At 30.8% G+C, this 22,110-nt stretch overlaps 2 protein-coding genes across 2 annotated transcripts; both read right to left on the reverse strand.

Moving 5' to 3' along the window:
- Positions 1-918: 918 nt before the first annotated feature.
- On the reverse strand, positions 919-7,185 carry LOC148299853 (glutamate receptor 2-like). The gene is made up of 9 exons (XM_088275604.1): positions 6,485-7,185; positions 6,284-6,408; positions 5,900-5,993; positions 5,642-5,816; positions 4,970-5,091; positions 4,315-4,417; positions 3,959-4,067; positions 3,581-3,765; positions 919-1,344 (listed from the first exon to the last, which is right to left on the reverse strand). Exons 1-9 carry the CDS (start codon positions 7,183-7,185, stop codon positions 1,129-1,131), a joined length of 1,830 nt encoding a protein of 609 aa, XP_088131730.1. The 3' UTR covers positions 919-1,128.
- Positions 7,186-7,714: 529 nt separating this feature from the next.
- Positions 7,715-12,529, reverse strand: LOC148299854 (carboxylic ester hydrolase-like). Its single transcript, XM_088275607.1, has 3 exons — positions 12,258-12,529; positions 10,589-11,892; positions 7,715-9,366 (listed from the first exon to the last, which is right to left on the reverse strand). The coding sequence occupies exons 1-3, from the start codon at positions 12,384-12,386 to the stop codon at positions 9,186-9,188; spliced, it is 1,614 nt and encodes a 537-aa protein (XP_088131733.1). The 5' UTR covers positions 12,387-12,529; the 3' UTR covers positions 7,715-9,185.
- Positions 12,530-22,110: the final 9,581 nt, after the last annotated feature.

A 22,110-nucleotide genomic window follows, 5' to 3' on the forward strand; every position in this document is an offset into this window, starting at 1 on the left:
TTTTTTTTTACATTGTAGTGGTTAGGGCGTTTAGCTACTCTGTCAAAGGTACGATTCCCAAGAGAGGCGAGGGTCAAAATATCAGAGATATTTCACTCTTAATTTCATTAATTATCATCTTGGACTGATGCCTGAACCGTTGGAGTCACCTTGCCTTGGTATAATTAATGATCAAGTATATACTGCATCAATATGCTGCAGAGGTTTATAAACCTTTAGGTGTAATTAAAAAAAAGAAAAAAGAAATGATTGGACAAAAGGGTAAAATTGATAAAATTATATTCGGTTGTAAAACTTTAACAATAGTTTTTTTTATATACAAAATGACAATATTGCTTCCTAACTACAATAAGTTCTATGCCATTTTTTCTTACCCTCTGTCGCTTTCCATACATTTAAGCTTGTGTAGTATTATTTCTATGATTCTCTATGAGGCTTTCTCTCAAATGAACATACCTACTATAAAAAAAAGTAGATACATTTACTTCAAATTAGTCTATTGAATTGAAGATGGAAAGATGCTTATGATTTTTTTTGTGTGAGTTCTAAACGAGTGGTAAAACGGTATAAATTTTTGTTCTTCTACAATATATTCCATTTATTTAAGAATACACAAATATATGTGTTTGTAAAATTAAATAACTTAGTTTGAACCACTTTTTTATTAATACAATTTAACCTACCGGTTTCGACGAAAACCTTGTCGTTATCAGGGTTTATTTTAATAAAAAAACAATAAGAACATTAAAATACTCTAAAAAACTTCCACACACTCCGTGAAAATCCTAAATGTTATTTTATTATTCATTGCAAAGCAAACCCCAATAACAACTAATGGAATCACCCATAAACAGTATGAAGCTGCGCACGCATACGTAAAGTGAAGAACACACACAAAAACCTACTGTGCAGAAATTTTAGGAAAACATTCAAGAAAAAATATATGTCTAGTGGTAGTTACTAAATTTCATTTCGATATGTTCATCGTACATAATAAAGCGTTGATTGAAGTGCTGAACATTTAATGCATATATGTAATATATGAAATTTAATTTACGTATTCGAAAAAAAATTGTATTTAATTAAAATTTTATTTTTTACAAATCAGATTCACCGGTATTACTTTCTCTAAAGGCGTAATATTTTGGTCGTATGGCGTTTGATTAATAGCCAATATAATTCCGCAATAAAAGCAACGGTCGCAGAGAGAATCCCCAAAGCCCAGAGCATGAGGGGGCCCTGCATGTGGCTTATGCCCAGGGCCCGCGGCCCTTCCGAACTCCTGCGCCCCGGGGACAGACGGACTCCCAGTTGGACCGCGTAGTTGGAATGATTTAGAACCACCTGCAAAATTAAAATTGACACCATGTTTTATAAAATATAAATATTGTGTTATTTTGCACCCATAAATTTATATAAACAAATATTACTAACTAACTAACTAACTAACTAACCATCACGCCGCTTCCCCGCAGGGGTAGGCAGAGAGAATCGAACGCCACACCACTCTGTCCTTGCAAACATTCTTTGCCTCTTCTACATTCATGCATCTCCTCATACATACCCGACGATTATTACGACTCCTGACCCGGCCGCTTTCAAGTATTTGACATACCTGATTGTGCCAAGTTTTCTTCGGTCGTCCTCTGCTTCTTTTTCCAACTACATTCGCCTCATAAATTTGTTAAACCGTTCTTTCTTCACTCATACGCTCCACATGTCCAAACCATCTCAACACACCTTTCTTAATTTTATCGATAATGCTTATCTCAGCCTTACATTCTTTCCTTGTTTCATCATTCGAACAAATATTACAAACCCTTAAATTGTTATTAAATTGTTTTAAGGCCCAATATGCGATAAATCACAATTAAATTTTCTTTAAACACAGGTAACATTTGACGTAATTGATTTTTTTCTCAAAACATTATTTTACTGAAAAAACAGTTTTTCTTCGAAATAATTATATGGTTTTGAAAAAAAAACGGTTATTGAAACGTTAGGAGTTCAAAATACATAAACATATTTTTTTTCAAAATATGTTTAAAAAAAAAGTCTAATTCAAATACATATTCTTTTTTTCAAAATATGTTTAAAAAAAAGTCGAATTCCTATACATATTCAGAAAGACATACATATGTCTAGCCCTCAGCGCGGCCGAATGCGTTCTGATTTGAGCGTTGAAATCTCTACCTTACACATTGATTCAAAATATTTTTTCATCCATTTAAAATAAATATATATTACTATTTAATATTTTTTTAAATTTTGATAATAGCGGTATTAAGTATAAAATTTTACATTTCGTTTTTTTAATTGATTATTCTTGGCGTCACTATTAATAAAATAAAACTAAAGGAATATATATTGGCTGCTTCTTTGCACATCAGTTAGGTTAAGATCGTTTTGTTGACCATTTATATGTTAATATAAGTAAATCCGCTTATATAAATAAAAGTGTGATCTGGAGAAAAATCTTACACCTTAAAGTGGTCCAAGGTTTTTAGAGTGGTAGCTATAAAGTGAACGATTTTAAAAAAAAATATCATGTGCATGTGTTCTTCTAGTTTATGTATTTACTAAAATAAAACGGTCTTTAACTCATTGACGTTTAAGATGTTTTGTAGGGAAAAAAAGGTAGAGGGAAAAGAACGCTACACTATTCTTCTATTTGCAAGCATTCTTTGCCTCTTCCACTTTTTCTATTTTTACTACTTTCATTCTTCTTTTGCCAACTCCATGCTTCATTTCCATATATCAGGGTTGGTACCAGGACTCGATTGTGTACTGCCAGTTTAGTTTCGCTTTTTCACCATGCTCAGGGCACCATTCACTCTGTTCTCAGCATCCATTCTGCTTTCTTTATCTTTATCAATCTTTCATTGCCTAGAAAAAATACTTTCCAAATATACAAAATCATTTACCTGTTCCATAATTGCCCCTTTTACAAATATTTCACACCCAAATCTACATTAATCTCTTTAAAAAACCATAATTTTCGATTTGCCAACATTCATCAGCAACCCACTTTCCTTGCACACAATATACATTTTTTTCACGAACGGAACGCCTTCAGGTCTTCTCTGTTATCGGCAAGAAGAACAGCATCGTCAGCATACAAAAGGCAACTGACAGTCAAATTTAAGATTCATCATTTAAATACTTTATTGACATTATTAACCAATCCTTACCTTGTCATTATTATGATACATTTAAATAATATTTTTTGTATACTTTAGATGTGAAAATTTTCATATCGATCGTTGGAATGTAAAAAAAAAAAGAATAGTTTCACGAAAAATTATGTAGTTTTTATGAATATTTTTTATTATATATTTAATATTATGTCAGTTTACTTATTTAAATTTTCTACGTATCTCATATAGATAGATTTTTGCTGTTGTTTTGAGATTAAAATTAAATGGCATAGGTTTTATAGGTTACAACACTTTAGACCAAAACCATTCGCGTCGGATGTTTTATAACGTTGATTATTGAATATATTACTTTACTAGTTACGTCCCTTTAGTTACGCTGGACACATTCTAGTCATGTCGTCACGTGTCTACTTATATCTGACCTGCGTCTCCCAGGCCAGCAGCAAGCCGGCCTCGTGCAGTCTGCCCAGGAGCCGGTTGAGTCTCGCAGTGAAGGGGGAACTCTTCCTTGCCATCACGACACACTGCTCCCAGTATATATCCTGTTGCATTAGTTGCAGGTATGGTACTGAGTCCTCCGTTACGTACTCCCCTATCGCGAAATATCCTGAAAGCACAAGATCATTGTGACGATGGCTCATAGGGTCACGTTTTCACAAACATCGTTCCGAGATTGTTTAAAATATGCGAAATTGAAATATTCAAAATGAAAATTGAAAATTACGTTAACATCAAAGCGAGCGTAAGAAAAATGAAATTTCTAATTAGGTACTTACTTACGTTTATAAAATGTACATTACCTGCGGGAAGTCTTTCAACGCTGTAAGCAAAATCTCCCGTTTTTCCTTTAGATTTTAAAAGATCAAAGGGCCATTTCTTAAACTTGTTCACAAGATGTACCATGTTTGGCTGAAAATTATTGCTTAAACAGTGATGGCGTACTTATACATATATTACTATAATTCATTCATATATTTTTGTTTTAAGGCAAAATATATATTGAAGACTTTCCTGTGGAGTTTTATAATGAACACCCGCAATCGCGGGCTATCTATGTTTATACGTTGTCAATGTAGATAAAGTAAACTCCGAGAAGTAGGATTTGATTTAATAGCTAATAAGTCACCGTAGAACAAAATTAATGAATGTCATGTACCTCAGTAGATAGTAATATTGAAAATATCCATGCGTCATGTGTTGCACCCCAATCTATATTTTTATCTACCAGTTGTTGAACAGTATCTATAGGATCTTCATATCTGAAATGAAGAAATAAATGGTGTTATTTAGGAAAAATATAAGTCTATAAAACGTCATGTTAAAACGTATGTCACAAAAACCTATTATAAAAATTCATTTATGCTGGTTGTAACTGGAAACGTGGATCAATTATAATTCTTGATAATATATTTTTTAATTGCTATAGTCTTAAAGTATAAAATTTAAAAAAATATACCTGGTATTTTCATTTTTTAAATCATATGATGAAAACATAAATAAATCAAGAATTTAATTTGTTTAATAGTAAGCTATAAATATGTAAATGGATATAGAAATCTGATCGCTTTGAGAAAATTTTATATGGAATGTATGTTTTTTGTTGTATTTTTTTAAAAACTTTTTAGTTGGACATTTATATGGATTTGAATAATATAAGATGCAAATTCGGAATCGAATGACATGCTAACCTCAATTTCTTATGTTTTTGTACAAGACCTCTCCCTCCATAGCAAAGTAATACAATAAAATCAAATTAAAAAAAAAAAGAGTTTCAAAGAGCATTCTCTTTTTCGGCTGTCAAACTATCTTACATTGGAACCGTGATGCTACTCGCCAGCCCACTGGAGTATATGTTCGATAACATCAGACTAAATAAAAATAGCAGGCTTATGACTTGTCTCAGCGATGGTGGCGGGTTCTTCACCGAAGGGGGCTGAAATGAAAAAACCCATTAAAAATAGCAATGTTTTGTTTGAAAATCATTCAAAAGATTGGAGCCGGAATCCAGATTTTCAGGAATCCTAAACTACCGAGTTAGCTACCATCGTAAATTATGATATTTAAGACTGAAAATGATAACTTTAATTGTTTATAATTTTAGATGTGATTGTGATAGTTCTGCTTATGTATAACAGAAAATAGGAGTAAAATTTAATTATCGTATTATCTTGTGTACACTAAAGCTCAGAAATATTATAACTGATTTTATAACTTTATAATCATTACACCTTTTCCCCGCAGGGGTAGGCAAAAGGAATGGAACGCTACACCAATCTCTATTTACAAAACAATCCTGCTGAACATTCCGGCTCCTGACCTGACTGCTTTCAAATATTTGAAATGCTTGACCATACCAAGTTTTGTCAATCTTTTTCTGCTCCTACATAAGATACTATTAATTTTTCAATTCATTTATATGTTAATATCGACTGAACTTTTAAAAAATAGTTACCGACTAATATTATTTAAATCTGATGTTTTACCTGTTGGAGTAAGATTCCAGTTACACCCATAACTGATTGAAAAATGGAGAAATGATGCTTTCCAGAATTAGCTGTTATGAACATTGCTACAGAACAGTATACCACCGAAATAAAGACACACAGCCACATCACAGAGTTGAATGGCAATACCTGAAGCAGCCAACTTGCCACCAACCTTGGAAACATAATAAAACAAACAATTATTCTGCTATATAGTGAAATATTCTTAAAAAGGCGCTTTAAAGGACCAATACAAACCTAGGAGCGGGAGCGATGCAAGTTATCCCGGTTCTAACAACTGGCATAGACAAATCTAGAAATTGATATTCGTGATACCAAGAGTAAAGAGCACCTGTAAGAAAAACAAGGATCTTTTTTTTATCTACCATTGTAAAATAATATTATCAATATTCAACTTAATTGTTATTCTTTACTTTCCTCTTCTTCGGGTCCCACTAGTATATGGTAGTTCTTGCACACTACGCGGATCAAATGAATAAATAATTTGATACACAAAAACACTCACAGAAAATAATTTTAATTGATACAAATGAACATTAAAAAATGTATACATGTGCTGAAATGATGAAATGAGAACTATTGCTTATGTAAATACAAAGAATTAAGAAAAAAAAGTTTTACCGTAGCCAAGGTCAGCTCTATCAGTAACAATATTTCCAATAATTCCATTGCCAGTTTTATTATCCCATATCTCTCCCCACTCATGAATGTCATCTCTTATTATTTCAATTGTGCAATTACTCCACCTTAGGAGGAAAAAAGACACATGCCAAAAGCAAAATATGTGATTTTTTAGTAAAAAAGGTTATTTAAAAACCTTACCTGCAAAACTCTACGGCAGTTCTCATTTCAGTTCCATCGATACCGATTATATTGTCATTATCATCGACTTCTACTATAGAATAAGGTTTGTAGTCGAATGTTGCCATTTTCACATGTCTTCCTTTCATATTGGTTATTTTATCCGGAAATAAATTTGCATTTTTTTCGAAAGATTGATTTTCAAAATTCCATATATCCAATGTTATCGGTTGGTTGTTTTCGCGTTCTCCTACGTACTTCTGAGTAACTAATTCGAAAGACGTATGGTTCGTATCATCAGTAACTATAGGTAAAATCAAAAGTATGTCTGGTATGAATTCAACGGCTGATATATTAAGGAGCTGAATCAGTTCTTCTCTGGAGTTTTGGCTTTCTTCAATCGGTAAAAATATTAATTTTCTGTTTCCTCTGCGCTGGTTAGTTACGTGGATGTTTTCTTCAAAAGCATTCACGAATACAACAGGATTTTTCAGATTTATAATAAAATCGGAACATCCCATGTTCAACGATTCCAAAACGAAATTTTGCATTCTTACATCATCTAACGATGAGGAATAATAGTATAAAAATGGAGTGCTCGAATTATTATTATTTTTGAATAAATCATTATTTCCAGATAAGAAAACAGTTACACAATACGAATTCAATAAATATTTTTGAATCACCGCGTTAATAAGCAAATTCATTGCTTCTAAAAACATTTTACTGAAAGTGTGAAATAATTGGATTTAAAAAAAGTAATGATAATACAGCTTAAAGTATTGTAAAATATATTCGATCCGAAAGAAGACCCTTCCTTTGCGTTATGATGTGAAATATCACTTTTAGTACAATGTCTCCGTTATTATAATACACGGAAGAGTAAACAATTTGCCTCATTACGTTTGAGGTTCGTGCATCGTCATCATACAAAATATAGGGTAATGTGGACTACAATGAGCCAGAAAAAAGTTTATTATTATTATTATTATTCTGTACCCGTATATTTAACCAAAATGTGTATAAATCAACGCCCAAAAAATTAAATTGACTTTTAAGTGGACTTCAATTCGACAATAATGGAAAAAGTATAAAGGTTTTTTTGAAAATTGGAAAATGGTTAATTGTGTACACCTCATGAAAGACAATAGTTCGGGAAGGGGTGCACAGTGAATTATGCATGCAATGAATATTAATTCAAGGCTTTTGTTTAAAAATAGACACAACAAAAGAACGATCTTTAAATTTTCCTTATTTATTAAAATTTTATAAAAAAATATATGCGCTATGACTATGAATATTAAATATTATTGGTAAATATATGTTTATATAAAAATTACCAATAATCTTAAACTTATACAGACTTTCCTAATAATGCTTACATTTGTGGGTATTTTTGTCTTGTATTTTTTTAGTTCTATTTCATGGTATACAATAAGTGGTACCAACATTTTTGTTCATGGCTCATTATTGATACAAAAAAATGACATTGATATTAAGTATCTTTCTATAGAAATACGTATCAGTTGCACAAATACTTCTAAAAAAGTCTCAACTCAACATCACAAATTGAGATATGGCTAGGAAAAAATGCATGCAGTTTTTCTTTATTTTGTTGACCACCAAAACGAATAATCTCGCTGGTAATTGGGTGAAGGCAGATACGCGGCCGAAACATATCCCTGTATGTAAGAAGCAGGCCACGTTTCGAAGTTAGATAGGGTGACCAATTGTGTGCACCTGGTTCATTGATACCACCCTCACCATATTCGTGTTTTCATTCAAAATGATAATTCATAAATTTTGTATGTAGTTTACTTGTTCATATCCTAACTGAATCAAATTATAATATTTATAAAGTCAATAAGATTATTTAAATTATACGTCATTGTTGACATTAATACCAAAGTACACAATTATTTCCAAATATGTGAATAAAATATTACAAATTGTACAGTACATATTTGTTTTACATATAAGCAGTGAAACATTCTAGAAAAATAAACGTTTTGGTGTGTTGAGAGTCTTCTAAAATAAAATACGAAAAGAGACACTGTGAGCTGCTATTATTTTCGAATAAAAAAATTATCATCAGCATTAAAGATCTAAAAAATATTTGACAAGTATATATCGTTAAAATAACGGTATTGTGTAAATACCAATATGTTATCAATATCTAGATTATGAAATAAAATAATGTAAAAATATTTGTGCTGCGGGGATAATCTTGGCTTGTTTTGTGTAATTTCATGTAAGCGATATTAGTTCATTTTAAAAAAATATTATTATGATTGGGCTCGAAGATCATGAATAAAGTTGTTGATTATTATTTTAGTTAGTATTGACAAAATTTTACAGTGAATATGTTCATTCAATAATCAATTTTCAAGGTTATCCCAGGATATTGAAAATGTGGAAAATTTATAAATATTTTTTTTTTCTCGGCTAGAAAATTAAACATGTAATAATAATAATAATAATCTAATAATAGTAGTAGATGCACTCGAATACGTGTCTTACTATCATTATAATTTGAAATATTTTTATAATTTGAAAGTTATATTGTCTTTGTTATTTCGAAAATCTAAAATTATGCCGAGGTTTTTAATTTATTTTTTTGTTTTTTAAATAAAAATTATTGAATTGATAAATCACTTTACTAAATGTTATAAAAATCATCAATTGAAAATTATTTCAAAGTAAAATTATTAATTGCTTAAATTTACAAAGAACTTTTAGTAGTTGATAGAGTTTTAAATAATTCTTTCCAAAACGACATCCTTTTCTTATCAGGATCCACTCCCGGAACGAGCTCATCGCCAATATCAATGTAATGAAATTGGTCTTTATCCACAGGTTTCCAATTTACTTGAATAACGTCATCCAATACGAGTGTTGGATTCCTAAAAAAATACATATAAGTATATATATTAAACATAATTATACTGATCAAATATAATACAAAGGTTATAATTCTGGGTTATTGAATATAAAAATTACAATAAATATAGAAAATTAAAATATACACCAAAATACAATAATTTAACATGACAAATTTCAGTATAACTTATCCATTTTTGTTTAATTTAAATCTTTACTTTTGAACCATCTTTTTATTTTCGATTTCGTTTTGGGGCGATTCTAGTATAAAGTTATCCAATAAGAGGTTTCATTTTGATATTTGAAAAAAACTGGTATACTTTAAGATAAATCAATGAATATTTATTGCATTGTTATGAGAAAAGTATGTGATTAACGATAGAAAACGATATCAGCCAAATGGCCGCCACGGCTACATCTGCAGCACCATATCCTTTTCATGAAATTTTCCATGACCAATTCCCACATTTGCGGCTGTATGTCCTGGATAACTTCATGAATTCCATCTTTAAGGTCTTCAATCGATTGTAGAGCATTGGCATAGACCTTATCTTTCACGTGGCCCCAAGGAAAAAAGTCTCAAGGTTTTAATCACAAGATCTCGGGGACCAACTGTAATCACCTCTTCGAGAAATAATACGGCCAGGAAATTTTGTTGCAAAATTGCGATTATTTCGTTGCTTGTGTGGCATGTAGCGCCTTCTTGTTGTAAATAAACGTCGTTCACATCAATATCTTCCAACTCCGGCTATAAAAAATCATTAATCATAGCTCGATAGCCCAATCCATCCACCGTAACAGTTGCTCCAGCCTCATTTTCGAATAAGTAAGGTCCAATCACACCGCCAGCCCAAAAACCGCACCAAACAGTGACACGTTGAGGGTTTCGATTCTTCACATCACCAAGTTGTCCCAACAGCTCAAATTTTTTAACAAGTTTTACTATTGCTGGCCGAGAAGGCGCTTCACGACGACCAAAAAGTGCTTTAGTTTCGCGAACTGTGATTGCAATTTTTTTTACCATTTCTGCAGTGAATTTTAACAATTTTAATGCGTTGTTGAAGCGTGTATCGTTGCATTTTTATAATTTGCTTAGTTTTTACTTGTCAAATGTCAAAAGATGACAACTTCAAAAGTGGCAGCTGCCCAGATAGCGGGTTATTCAAAATGAAACCTCTTATTGAAAAACCCTTTAGTTCAAGTAATATCAAGAGAAGTCAATTATGTTTTTGAAAAATATATTACCCGTGTTTTGCAAAATTACTCCATAATCTCACTATTCTCTTCGATATAAGCGAAGATGCTGATCCTTCAGCAACATCTACAAATCCTTTGAATAAATAAAATACGTCATCTGAGTGACACGCTCCCTCAACATGACTCTGTCCCACCATTTGCTTAGGTATATTTAATTCTGTTGAAGCCGAAAACCGGTAGAAGTATACGGGAGACGAGGACTGAAGAATCATTTTATGAGCATACTCGACACACCCAATAACGAACATGACGTCTGTCTCCAGATCAACTAATTGAGAAGCTGTATTTGGACCAATTTGTGCATTTCCAAAGTAAAATCTTTTAATTAAACCAGCAATTTCCTTCATTTGCCTGGATGGTACCATCTCCTTAATACGACGAGGAACTTTAAATTCGAAATTTTTATCCAATATCAAGGAATTCCTTAAGTCATTCTTAATATACCCTAATCCTTCTTTATCACAATAGCCGATGATTGTTGGAACAGTTTGAACGTTCCCATCTTCTAATAATTGCTTTCCAGATTTGGGAAGGAAGCATTCTTGATGATTAAAAATCTTTTCAACTGTCGGTATGAAACACATCGGATTGCCGGATATTTTTTCTTCACTCGTAGTTAACTTCAGCGAAACGCCTATTATGTTTTCTACTGGTATTTCTTGTAAAAACTCGAGCAAATCTTCGGCGCTGTCGGTTATTTTCCCCAATAATCTTCCAAGTTCAAATGCACGTTGAACGGGTCTCGCTACTGTTGACCATTCGGTTAAATAACAACCGCTCTGTGCTATAATTTTATTCACAAGTCCGGTACTCATCGGTGAAACCGTATGATAGGTAGCACATGCACCACCGCCGCTTTCACCAAATACTGTTATGTTGTTTGGATCTCCGCCAAATAGATGGATATTTCCCTTAATCCATCTCAGGGCTGCCACTTGATCTTTCATTCCGGCGTTACCAGGTACAGCCGGAATGTCCAAACAAAGAAAACCCAAAACCTCTAATCTATAATTGAACGTTACCAAAATAACCCCTTCTTCCATGAAATAATCCGGTCCGTATAAATACGAGTCACCAGAACCGGATAAATATGCTCCTCCGTAAATCCATACCATCACTGGGAGAAATGATGTATTTAAATCCGGTGTGTATATATTTAAATATAAACAATCTTCACTGCCCCATAAGATGTTTCGATCTGGACCTTTCGATAATATATCGAGTTGAGGACAAATTCCACCGTGTTTAGTTGCGTCGCGGATTCCACTCCATTCTTCGGGGGGAAGAGGCGCCTACGAATCGGTGCAATTTCATGTAATACGACAATATTTACGTAAGGTGATAATAAGTACATTTGAATTTTTTTTTACAAAAGAAAGAGTTAAAAAAAATTAAATATAGGACGAAGCATGTGCCTACGGTATCCCTTATCCTACATCCTACACAATGAAATCATATAATAATAACAATCTAAAAATAGCAATGAGAATTTGAACGGTCGTAAAACTCTCACAAATTTAAATCCAATATAGTTTTATTTAATATTCTTATAAATTATATAAGTAATACTAATATTGATTTTGAAAAATGTACATGTAACACAAGGTAGCTAATCAAAAAATTACAAAAAACAAATCAAATAAGATTTACATCGTACCTTAAAACGAAGTTTTCCAACTGGAGGTTTTGCATAAGGAATTCCTTGGAAACTAAAGTATGTTCGACCCGATGAAATTTTCTCCAATTTTCCTGCAAGAATTCCTTGTTTCACTTTCACACGAAACATTGCAAAATGTTTGAAAAAAATATTAGATCAATATTTTCTTTTGCGTATGAAATAAATATAAAATTTACCCGTGAATTGATATTAATATTTCCAAAGATATTTTCATTCTGACAATGTGATAGAAGCTGAACGGGAAAATGAATATTTGAATTGATTTAAGAGTTATTTGAATAGTTTTGTTTAATGTGTTTTTTTTAAACATTTTTTACCTGTAATTTTATAAATATATTCATTTATGAAAGAGGTGACTTATAGCCACGAGGGCATCGATTCCAAACGCATTAATTACGCAGTGTACATAAAAAAGACTGGTAAAAAAAGTTATGAGAATATAGATTGACAATCAGTTTTGCCATTATAGAATATAGATGGACAATCAAATGCCAAAGTTATTATAAATAATAGCAAAAAAGTAGCGTAACATTTTTGTATTTACTGTACCCACTACGCAGTAAACGCGTTTGTACTACCACTTCAGGGCTGATTCTATACGGAAGTTAATACTTTATCCGCGCAGTGTAGATAAGTTCAACTTAGCTTCTAGACTTTGGCATTTTGAAACCGATTGTCGATCTGTATTATCAGGAAATGTATGGCAACAAAAATAACCCATTCTAATGGTTTTTATTTTACCGACTATAAGTAATGTAAACCTTATTTTCACAGTGAAGTTAAAAACTCTCTCCTCATCATTCATCGTTCACTTTGTGTAATACTACTTAATGTATTGAATAATTCGACTTTTTAAGTGATATTACACAAAGTGAATGATGAATGATAAGAAGAATGTTTTAATATCACACCACAACGTTAACAATGCTTTTAATATACAAAATATGAAGTTAAAATGTTAACTGAAGTACAAAATCTCAACGTAGGGTAAGTATTTAATGCCTTTAACTATTTTGGGTGTTTAAATTTGATTTTACTTCTGGATCCGATGCGGATTTAATCCGATTTGTATAACAAGGAAGTAGATGATACCAAAATAAGTCATTTAAAAAAATATAGAAAAATAATCTATACTACTCTACTGGCCTTTTTAGGCATATCACGATTGAAAAAATATCTACTTGCAATTCAAATTTCAAGATGATAACGAAATCCTGTGAAAAAGTGTGATGATGCGAAAATCTAAAAATTAAGCAGTACATGAAAGTATAATAATAACCTATTTTGTATGATATAAACTACAAATAGCACCACCTTCCCCGCCGTAACAAAAAGATGTACAAAGTACATTAATTTAAGTTCAATTTTGAGTGACAAAGATCTTTACTGCCGCGTACATCCGTATGAGAAATGTTTTTTTTATACGTATGTATACTGTTTAATTTCTAGACGTCATCATGTTTCCGAGCGTTAAAGTTATATCGCTCATAATTATTTATTGTTTCGTCTATCGAGTATGAAACTTTTGTTTAATGGAACGAATGTGGTTGTCTTCTCTACGGGTTGCAGAATAAACATGTTTGGCTGATCTTGGTAGTCAAATTATACGTTAATATACTAAGTTTGTACTTCTACCATTACGCTGTTTCCCTGCAGTTGTAGATCTAGATGTAGATGTAGATAGTATGTATCAGCATACAATTCTAGCTTCTTATACATCCATACATTTATTATTTAGTCATACGTGCCCTCAAATCACGCAGACTTATGATCCGATTAGATTTTAAGTACTAGATTATATGGTTGTGTCAAGTCTTTCTTGGCCATCTTTGTTCTCTTCTCCCATTTGCGTATGCGAATTTTACTCTCGAGGGATAGCGAATTAATGACTACTGTATACATTCCCTCGCTATCGGTTCACTCCACATGTCCAAACCATCACAAATAACCTTTCGTAATATTTTTTAAATTAATACCTAACCTTTCATTCCTTTCTAACATCTTCACTATCAAATCAGTCGTATATTTTTTTTTCACACATTCGTTACCTACGGGTGTGGGCCCGATGAAAAGTGTTTAACAGAACCTAAGAGTGCTCGAATGAAAAATACTTTTAAAATATTTGGAATGGATAACTAGAGAGTGGAGTATACCTTTTCTGAATACAAAAGAAAAGTAAACAGCAAGGAATAAAACTTGATAGAGAACGAAAATATAACAAGATTCTGTAAACCCTAAAGCCTAGATGGAAAAGATACTTAGAAAGAGTGCTGGATGTAAGGGTGTCCCAATGGAAGCGCCCCAGAGGCAGACCTAAGAAGAGATATGTAGACTACATATGTGAAAGAATACTGAAGCAGAAAGGGAAGAGATTTAGAAATGGATGGCCAGGAATGTACATACTTACAGACATGTTAAGGAGACCAAATCCCATCCCGGTATAGGGTTAAGGAGAAGAAGAATTTAATCCAAGGATTAAAAAAATATATGTTTACAATTATTTCCTTTTATTCCTCCAAAAAAAACAAAGTGAATCCAAAAATCATAGCAAAAACGTTAGATATTCAGTTCTTCAAGAATATCACAATAATAAATGATGCACTCGGTCACGTGTTTCGGCATCATCAAAAAACGTGATACATTTTCGTATTTCATAATTTTGAATCTAATTTTTCAGTTATTTTTGAGGCATTAAATAACACAGATAATCCGTTTACCGATTGATCCAACATCGGAAGTCAAGAGTCTGCTGTGTACATGTGTATATTATGAATATGTCATAATAATAAAATAAAAAGTGGAAACATATTACAGGAATTAATATGAATTTCTACAGCGCCATCTATGGAACGATAGTGCTGTTATTTTAGTTTATAAATTTCAGTTAGAAAATATACATGTAAATAATGAACAAAGATGTCATTCATTAGTTGCATATGGATATAATATACTGTTATTTTTTTTAAATGGTTCCCAAAATTTGGTTATCGAAAAATAGCATTTTACTTTGTTGGCATATTGTATCATCACTCGTGCAATTACTTCATGTTTATATACATATAATACTCGTATGTGGAATATTGTTACCTTGCTACCCATTTGTAATTGAAATATCCCTTTCTGTAAACTGTCAACATAAGGAAGCTCTTGAATTTTAACAAACATTCAAACGTCTCAACTAATGTCACGATTTGCTTGTATTTGCGCCATTTGCAATACAAACCATATTTTCAATATTCTTCATGACTCCCTTATTTATTTTTTTCACAGATTTTAATGATAAAGGTACAATTATCTTATGGTGATTTAATGCAATTTATTCAATAAAATTGAAATAATATATACTCGTATACTATATCATGGAAATACCATACTACATATATGTAGTTGATTTTTAATTTCAATTAATATTTGGGAAACAACACGTTATTGGACATCAATACTTTACTCCTAATAATTTGGGATTAACCTTGAAATACTAACAGAAAACCTTTGTGAGTTTGTAAGAGGGGTCTCTCATTCTTTAATATTTCATTAACAACTAACGCGAGTAGACCGGCAATGACTGATAACAGTCCCCGATTGGCATATTTTTATACATGCTTAGATAGAAATTCAGATTCTATCAACTAGTTCCTGATGCTTTTTCAAAAATTAGAGAGTAAATGTCTAAGAAAATAAAAACCATTTTAGGCAGTTTTCTACCATTTTTTTTACAATAAACTCAATTTCTTAATATTTTATTTACTGTCTTATGATTAAATCAATGAAGCCCACAATGAAAATAATGTAAAATCTATTTCAGTTTCTAGTAAAACAGTAATAAATTAATTTTTTTTAAATCCGTAGGCGGTACTTCGAGATCAGATTAGATTGTAATCAAATTTATTGTATTTTTTGCACATATCTATCTAATAGCGGCGTGTGATTTTATAAATTATATTTTCACGATGAGTTACATAAATCTTTGAAATAAGCTATCAAAGCTAAGTTTTAAACATTCAATAATTTAATGCTATTTCGTGAGTTTTAAATTAGTAAGTTGATAATATATTTGACTTTATTTTGTACATTTATCATTATGACCTGAATTCATTTTTATGTTTGTATTTTGGTAAAATTATTAAAATTCACTTTGGCAGGTCTAAAGTGGAAGTCCATCATAAACACTGTCGATATCGATGAGTATTGTGTTGTAAGTTGCTTTCATTTCAGTTTGGATTTTGTTAGGTTAGGTTAGGAAAGGTTAGGTTAGGAGTTTTGTAACCAGCTGTTGATACGTATTTTCCAGATATTGACGATGCCGAATAAAGATTTAGGGGATACTTTTTTGTATTATTCTGAATGAATTTCCTAAATAAATACTTATCCATATCGTTACAGTATTTATACACGCAGCCCTTAGGCTCAATCGCTATCAAATTGAGTGGCAATACGAATTTGATGCCGATATAAACTCAAAAACCCAACAAAAAGCGAACGATTATTAAAATCGACAAACAAACAATTGAGAGCTTTTATGATGCCGATATTTTTATAGACTTGACGAGATAATTGCGTAGTTTTCTGTATTTTTAGTTTATAGCTTGAGTTTATCGCCCCGCGATGTAATTGTGATTAAGCATTCGGTGAAAGATTCAAATCTGACTGAAAATTAATAATGAAACAAAACAATTATTGAGTATTTTATGTGTGGCTGTTCATTTGACAAGGCTATTGTACTTGGAAGTTGTTCCCATTTTTATTACTTTAAATTTGAGCAAATTATTTTAATATAGACATCAACCATTCTCGTTAAAATGATTATACAAAATATTTAATTTTATTAATGTAGATCAAAATATGATTTATGATTATACGCCAATTCGATAATTAAATATGTTAGTTTTATTACACAATGCAGCAACTCCTTAATCAGGGATGGCAAAATTTGTTTCTGGTGTAATAACGCTATTTACAAGCAAAATTGTGTGTAAGTTTTGAGGCAATAAAACCTCCTATGAAACGATGGAAACCAAAAAAATTTCCCGGTTAATCTATTTTTGTCCCGGAATTATTTTTTTTCCCAAATAATTATGATAACTTCCTGCACGTCGCATTTTCGAACAATAGGATTTGATTTTACATACACGACCGCTTGTAAAACTTGTGCATTGATGAATCGATATGTTTTGTAAACGAGATCTGTTAAGATGGTTTAACCCTGTTTTTTCAAAACATATTTTTTAATTATTGGTTCACCTGGTTTCCTATATATAAAATGTTGTTATTGATCTGTAAATTCCCAAAAAATATACTTTTTCGTACAATAACACATAACCAATATGCATGAGGTACAAATTTAGTGATTTCTAAAGTAGGTGATATCGCCCCTTAAGGGGAACCTGGAGAGGTTGCAGGGGACATTAGAAAGAACGGTAGGAAGGGAGATCCCAGTATGTAGTTAGTGAGCTATTGATACCTGATGACAACATTTTGTCTAAAAGAGAAAAAAAACTTGTCGATTCCTTATCCCACCCTTGGGAAATTGGATTTATTTCTACCCTCCTATAGAAGACAATTCTATCTACAGGAGTGACACAAAAGGGACGCTGAAAAATAAGCTTATTTCAAAGTGGCGCATGGGCAAAAAGAGTTTGGGAACAAGTGAATCACATAATTATTGAATATCATGCTCCGAAATTTAGATAAGTACCAGGAACTCGGAGGAAAGTGAGTTATTATCAACCAAAAACGTGAGAAAAGTCGAAAATATTTCTTTAAAATATGCCTTATTGTATTTATTACAGAAGAGTATTATAAATGATTCAACGCAGTGTTATTATTAAATAATACTTTTCTTTAAATCCAAACAAGATGTTATTGTACCATCACGCAATACCTTTTTAAGAGAATGTAATGCGAAAGATAAATTTTGAATATGGAATAATGTGTCTCGACCTACTCCATCCGTTTGTCAAAAGGTTAAAGCTTTCTCATAGAAGCGTTCTGCTGATCAATCAGCTGCCGCCTTATTGGAAACCATTACACAATTATCTAGTTCATCATCACATTAGCTTATAAATAGATACTGCAATTTTTAAAAAGATTAAATGTAGATTATTTACCTTAGCTGAAATTCAATGAAAAATACCTGGCTGTTAAGATGTACTAATACATCGTAACAAACACTGTTTATTTATACCTCTCTGCTTAAAATCGTATTTCGCAAATATGTAGTACAGTATCCAATCTCAGGCAGATCATCAATACCTCCATCAAATTTAAATACTTGTGTTACTCTTAAAAGGGTCAATACATTTTATTAATAAATCGTATCTCAAAACGTGACAAAAAGTTAAATAAACCGTTTTTAATCTCTCGATAATCGTGATCTCGAGGTCGAACAAAACATCGATATTGAAATAATGACCAATGTTTACGTTACTTTAAAATTGTAATGTTAATTTCAGTAATAAATTTCCGTTGTAATCGTTTGTGGCGATTGTGATTGTTATCCAGATTTTTAGGACTTCAACCTTATTTACTAGACCCATTTTGAACGTTAGACTGTAAATGGTAATAATTAAACTTAGAATTTTGATGTTCTACAACTTTGGTACCTATATTTTTGTTCAGCTTTGATCAGAGAAGGAAAATAAAATTTGACTACTAACTTTTGTCTCTATTAATTTGATACGGTTTCTACTTTTCACTTTAATTTTGATGACGTATTGATTTAGTATTCGTCTTTTAATCCTACTCGCGTGACTATTTATTCTTTCATTTACTTTACTTCTTTGTTAATTTTTATTTATTTATTTATTTATCTATATATATATATATATATATATATATATATATATATATATATATATATATATATATATATATATATATATATATATATATATATATATATATATACATATATATATATATATATATATATATATTTATATATATATATATATATATATATATATATATATATATATATATATATATATATATATAGCATGAATTGAATTGTTAAATTATATTGACATGATTTTTTATGTGCACTATTAAATTATTTTTACATATTCAAATTATATTTTATAACAGAAAACAAGTGATATACATGTACATTGAACCGATCAAATGAAAACGATCATAAATCAAGGATACCATGGTCAATATACAATAAGGGGTAGGTGCACAGATGATTTGAAATGGATGAAGGCAGAATAGTATGCAGTATCTAAACATTTGTTGAGCTTATGAAGCTTTTGAAAACATATTGATGTATCGCATCAAAAATAATGATTTCAATAGTAGAACTAAGAGAGTTATAAGTAGTAGTAGGTAGATGGAACATTAATACTGAGCGCAGAAAATGTTTATAAAATATTTTTGCCCGATTAGATTGCGAAAAGTACTATTTAAGAATTTTCTACGCTTTTCTGGCTTTCCTAATTACTATTACAGTTCGCCCTTCGATCAAAGAACTCGTTAAATTTTGCAACTAATAATAATTCGTACCTTTCGATCATGCTTGGGATAGGTCCTATCCATCAAGTAGTCTCGCAATCGTGTTGCAATGATGCTACGCTGTGGATTAAGTGAACGGGTTTTTTAAAGCCTCGTAATGTTTTATGCTATATAGCATCATTTTTACCGCGGGCAAAAATGTGATGTTTTTTGTACGGAAATTAGGTAAAGTACTTCATATTCATTATTTAGCCAAGATCAACGTGATCACATCATTTTTCACTTAGTCATTAAGAAACTTTTAATGGCGGTACTGTTTTTTGGAAAAAAATGTTTTAGTCGATCGTGTCACCGAGTTGTTTAAATAAAAATTTATGACAATGACTAAATTTTTTAAACAGCACAATTATTTCAAACTAACAAATACAAATGATGAGTGCGAGAAAAAGTTTCATTTAGATAAATCGTATTTATTGATCCTTGACGAACACAGACATTACAAATGAATACTAATATTTTTTCTCATGTAATGGATAATAAGGAGTACCTACCAGACATGTTCGATTTACATTACAGTTTATCTCGTAAATTACTACGACCAGATTTCTTTAACGAAAAATAAATAGGCTTTAAATTTTTCTTATGACTCCGGAAAACAATGAGTCAGTTACGTAAATTTAACATAAATTTATTAAAATATGTGAAAAAGACGTTTTATCTAATTTAAAATAGGAATATAGAATAATAATGGTTTTATTTTTATGAGCTTACAAAGTACATATTAGTAAATACAAATAGCTAGTCGAGAATAATAAATCTACTTATCCCCTATTTTCCGGATATGAATATCTGATAAACACGTCTATCGCAGCGAGTGCATCGGATATTACATCAAACTCCTTTCAAAGAGCAAACTGGCAGGGATAGGAGGGAAATGGAAAATTTGATTTATATGCAGGCGGATTTTCCTTCATATTTGCTTTCATATTACGTTGCTGATAGAACTGTAATAACCCTTTTCACTAGCATGTTCAATCTGGGGAATATGAGAGAATGTATGAAATCTATTTGCAAATGTATAAAAAAAATCTCATGTTATCATGTTATTTTTTTTCAATATTTGATAGATAGTTTGTTTGAATATTGCATTTTATATATTGGTTTTTAAACAATTTTGTGATGTTCATTATAACGAAAACTTTATATTTTATTTTATTTAAGTTTGAATTTTAGGTATTCTATGAATTTTATATTATTTTATGCAATGCGCCAAGAAATATAAGGATATCTTAGATTTCTTATACTGCTATTTATTTACTTACTCACGAGTTATTGAGAAAATACTATTATACAAGCATTTATTTCTTGTATGACGTTGAAACTAGTATTAATACAAAAAATATTACATCGTTTGTATAAAACAAATAAAATTAGTAATTTAAGTTTTACTTAGTAAGTATCACTATTTATTACAATCTATTATATTTCACAACACGCATTTTGATGTATTCCGGATCATTTGTAAAGACTCGGTCAAGTTTATTTAAAAAAAATAGATAAGTATCTACAGAGTGACTGCTGAATCAATCAATGAAATTATTGTCGACAGTACGATTCAAAAAGGCGAAATGACTGTATTTGAAAATGATGCAGAATGCATCGAAACACGTGTCAAAATAGATTTTAAGAATTTGTAGTATTTACCAAGTTAAAGTGAAAATTGAAATTACTCAAAAGTGACCGCCGAATAAAAAAAATAAAAAAATAAATTTGGTTTTGGTCCCGTGGTTAGTATCACAGACTTTGAATCAGAGTTTCTGATTTAGATTGATTCTTGATCCTTTAACTTTTAATACTGGGATGCTTAGGCATTGGAAAAAGGTATGAATTCAAAAATTCAGTATAAAATAATAATGAAAATATTTCTCCACAAAGGTGTGTAATTTATTTTCGATCTTAATTTATTCAAAAATATATATAAAATTTCTAAATTTATTATATAAATACAAATATAAATATTTTATTATTTATTACTAGGTACAGCATTTAATTTAGCAAATCAGCATGATATAGGTAGGTGAGTAGAAAAAATCATAAACACTTGCATAAAATAATTGGGTATATTTAATTTCAATCGTTTCTCACCTTTCAAAAGGTCACTTCTTGTGAGGATTCTAATTAAAGATTTTTTTTATTGCCACTATACTTTCACCTGAACTAATTTTCACTAAATATAATGCATTCAAAATATTGCTATGTTCTCTTATTAATATTAATACCATATTATTATTTTAATATTTGTTTATCTGACTGTTCCACATTAAATCAGGTTAAAAAATATCCACGTTGAAATAATTGAATTTAAATTACAGGTTTGTAA

The sequence above is a fragment of the Brachycentrus maculatus genome, unplaced genomic scaffold (assembly GCF_059751285.1).
Source record: "Brachycentrus maculatus isolate JH-2025_06_01 unplaced genomic scaffold, ASM5975128v1 h1tg000914l, whole genome shotgun sequence".
Taxonomy (NCBI): domain Eukaryota; kingdom Metazoa; phylum Arthropoda; class Insecta; order Trichoptera; family Brachycentridae; genus Brachycentrus; species Brachycentrus maculatus.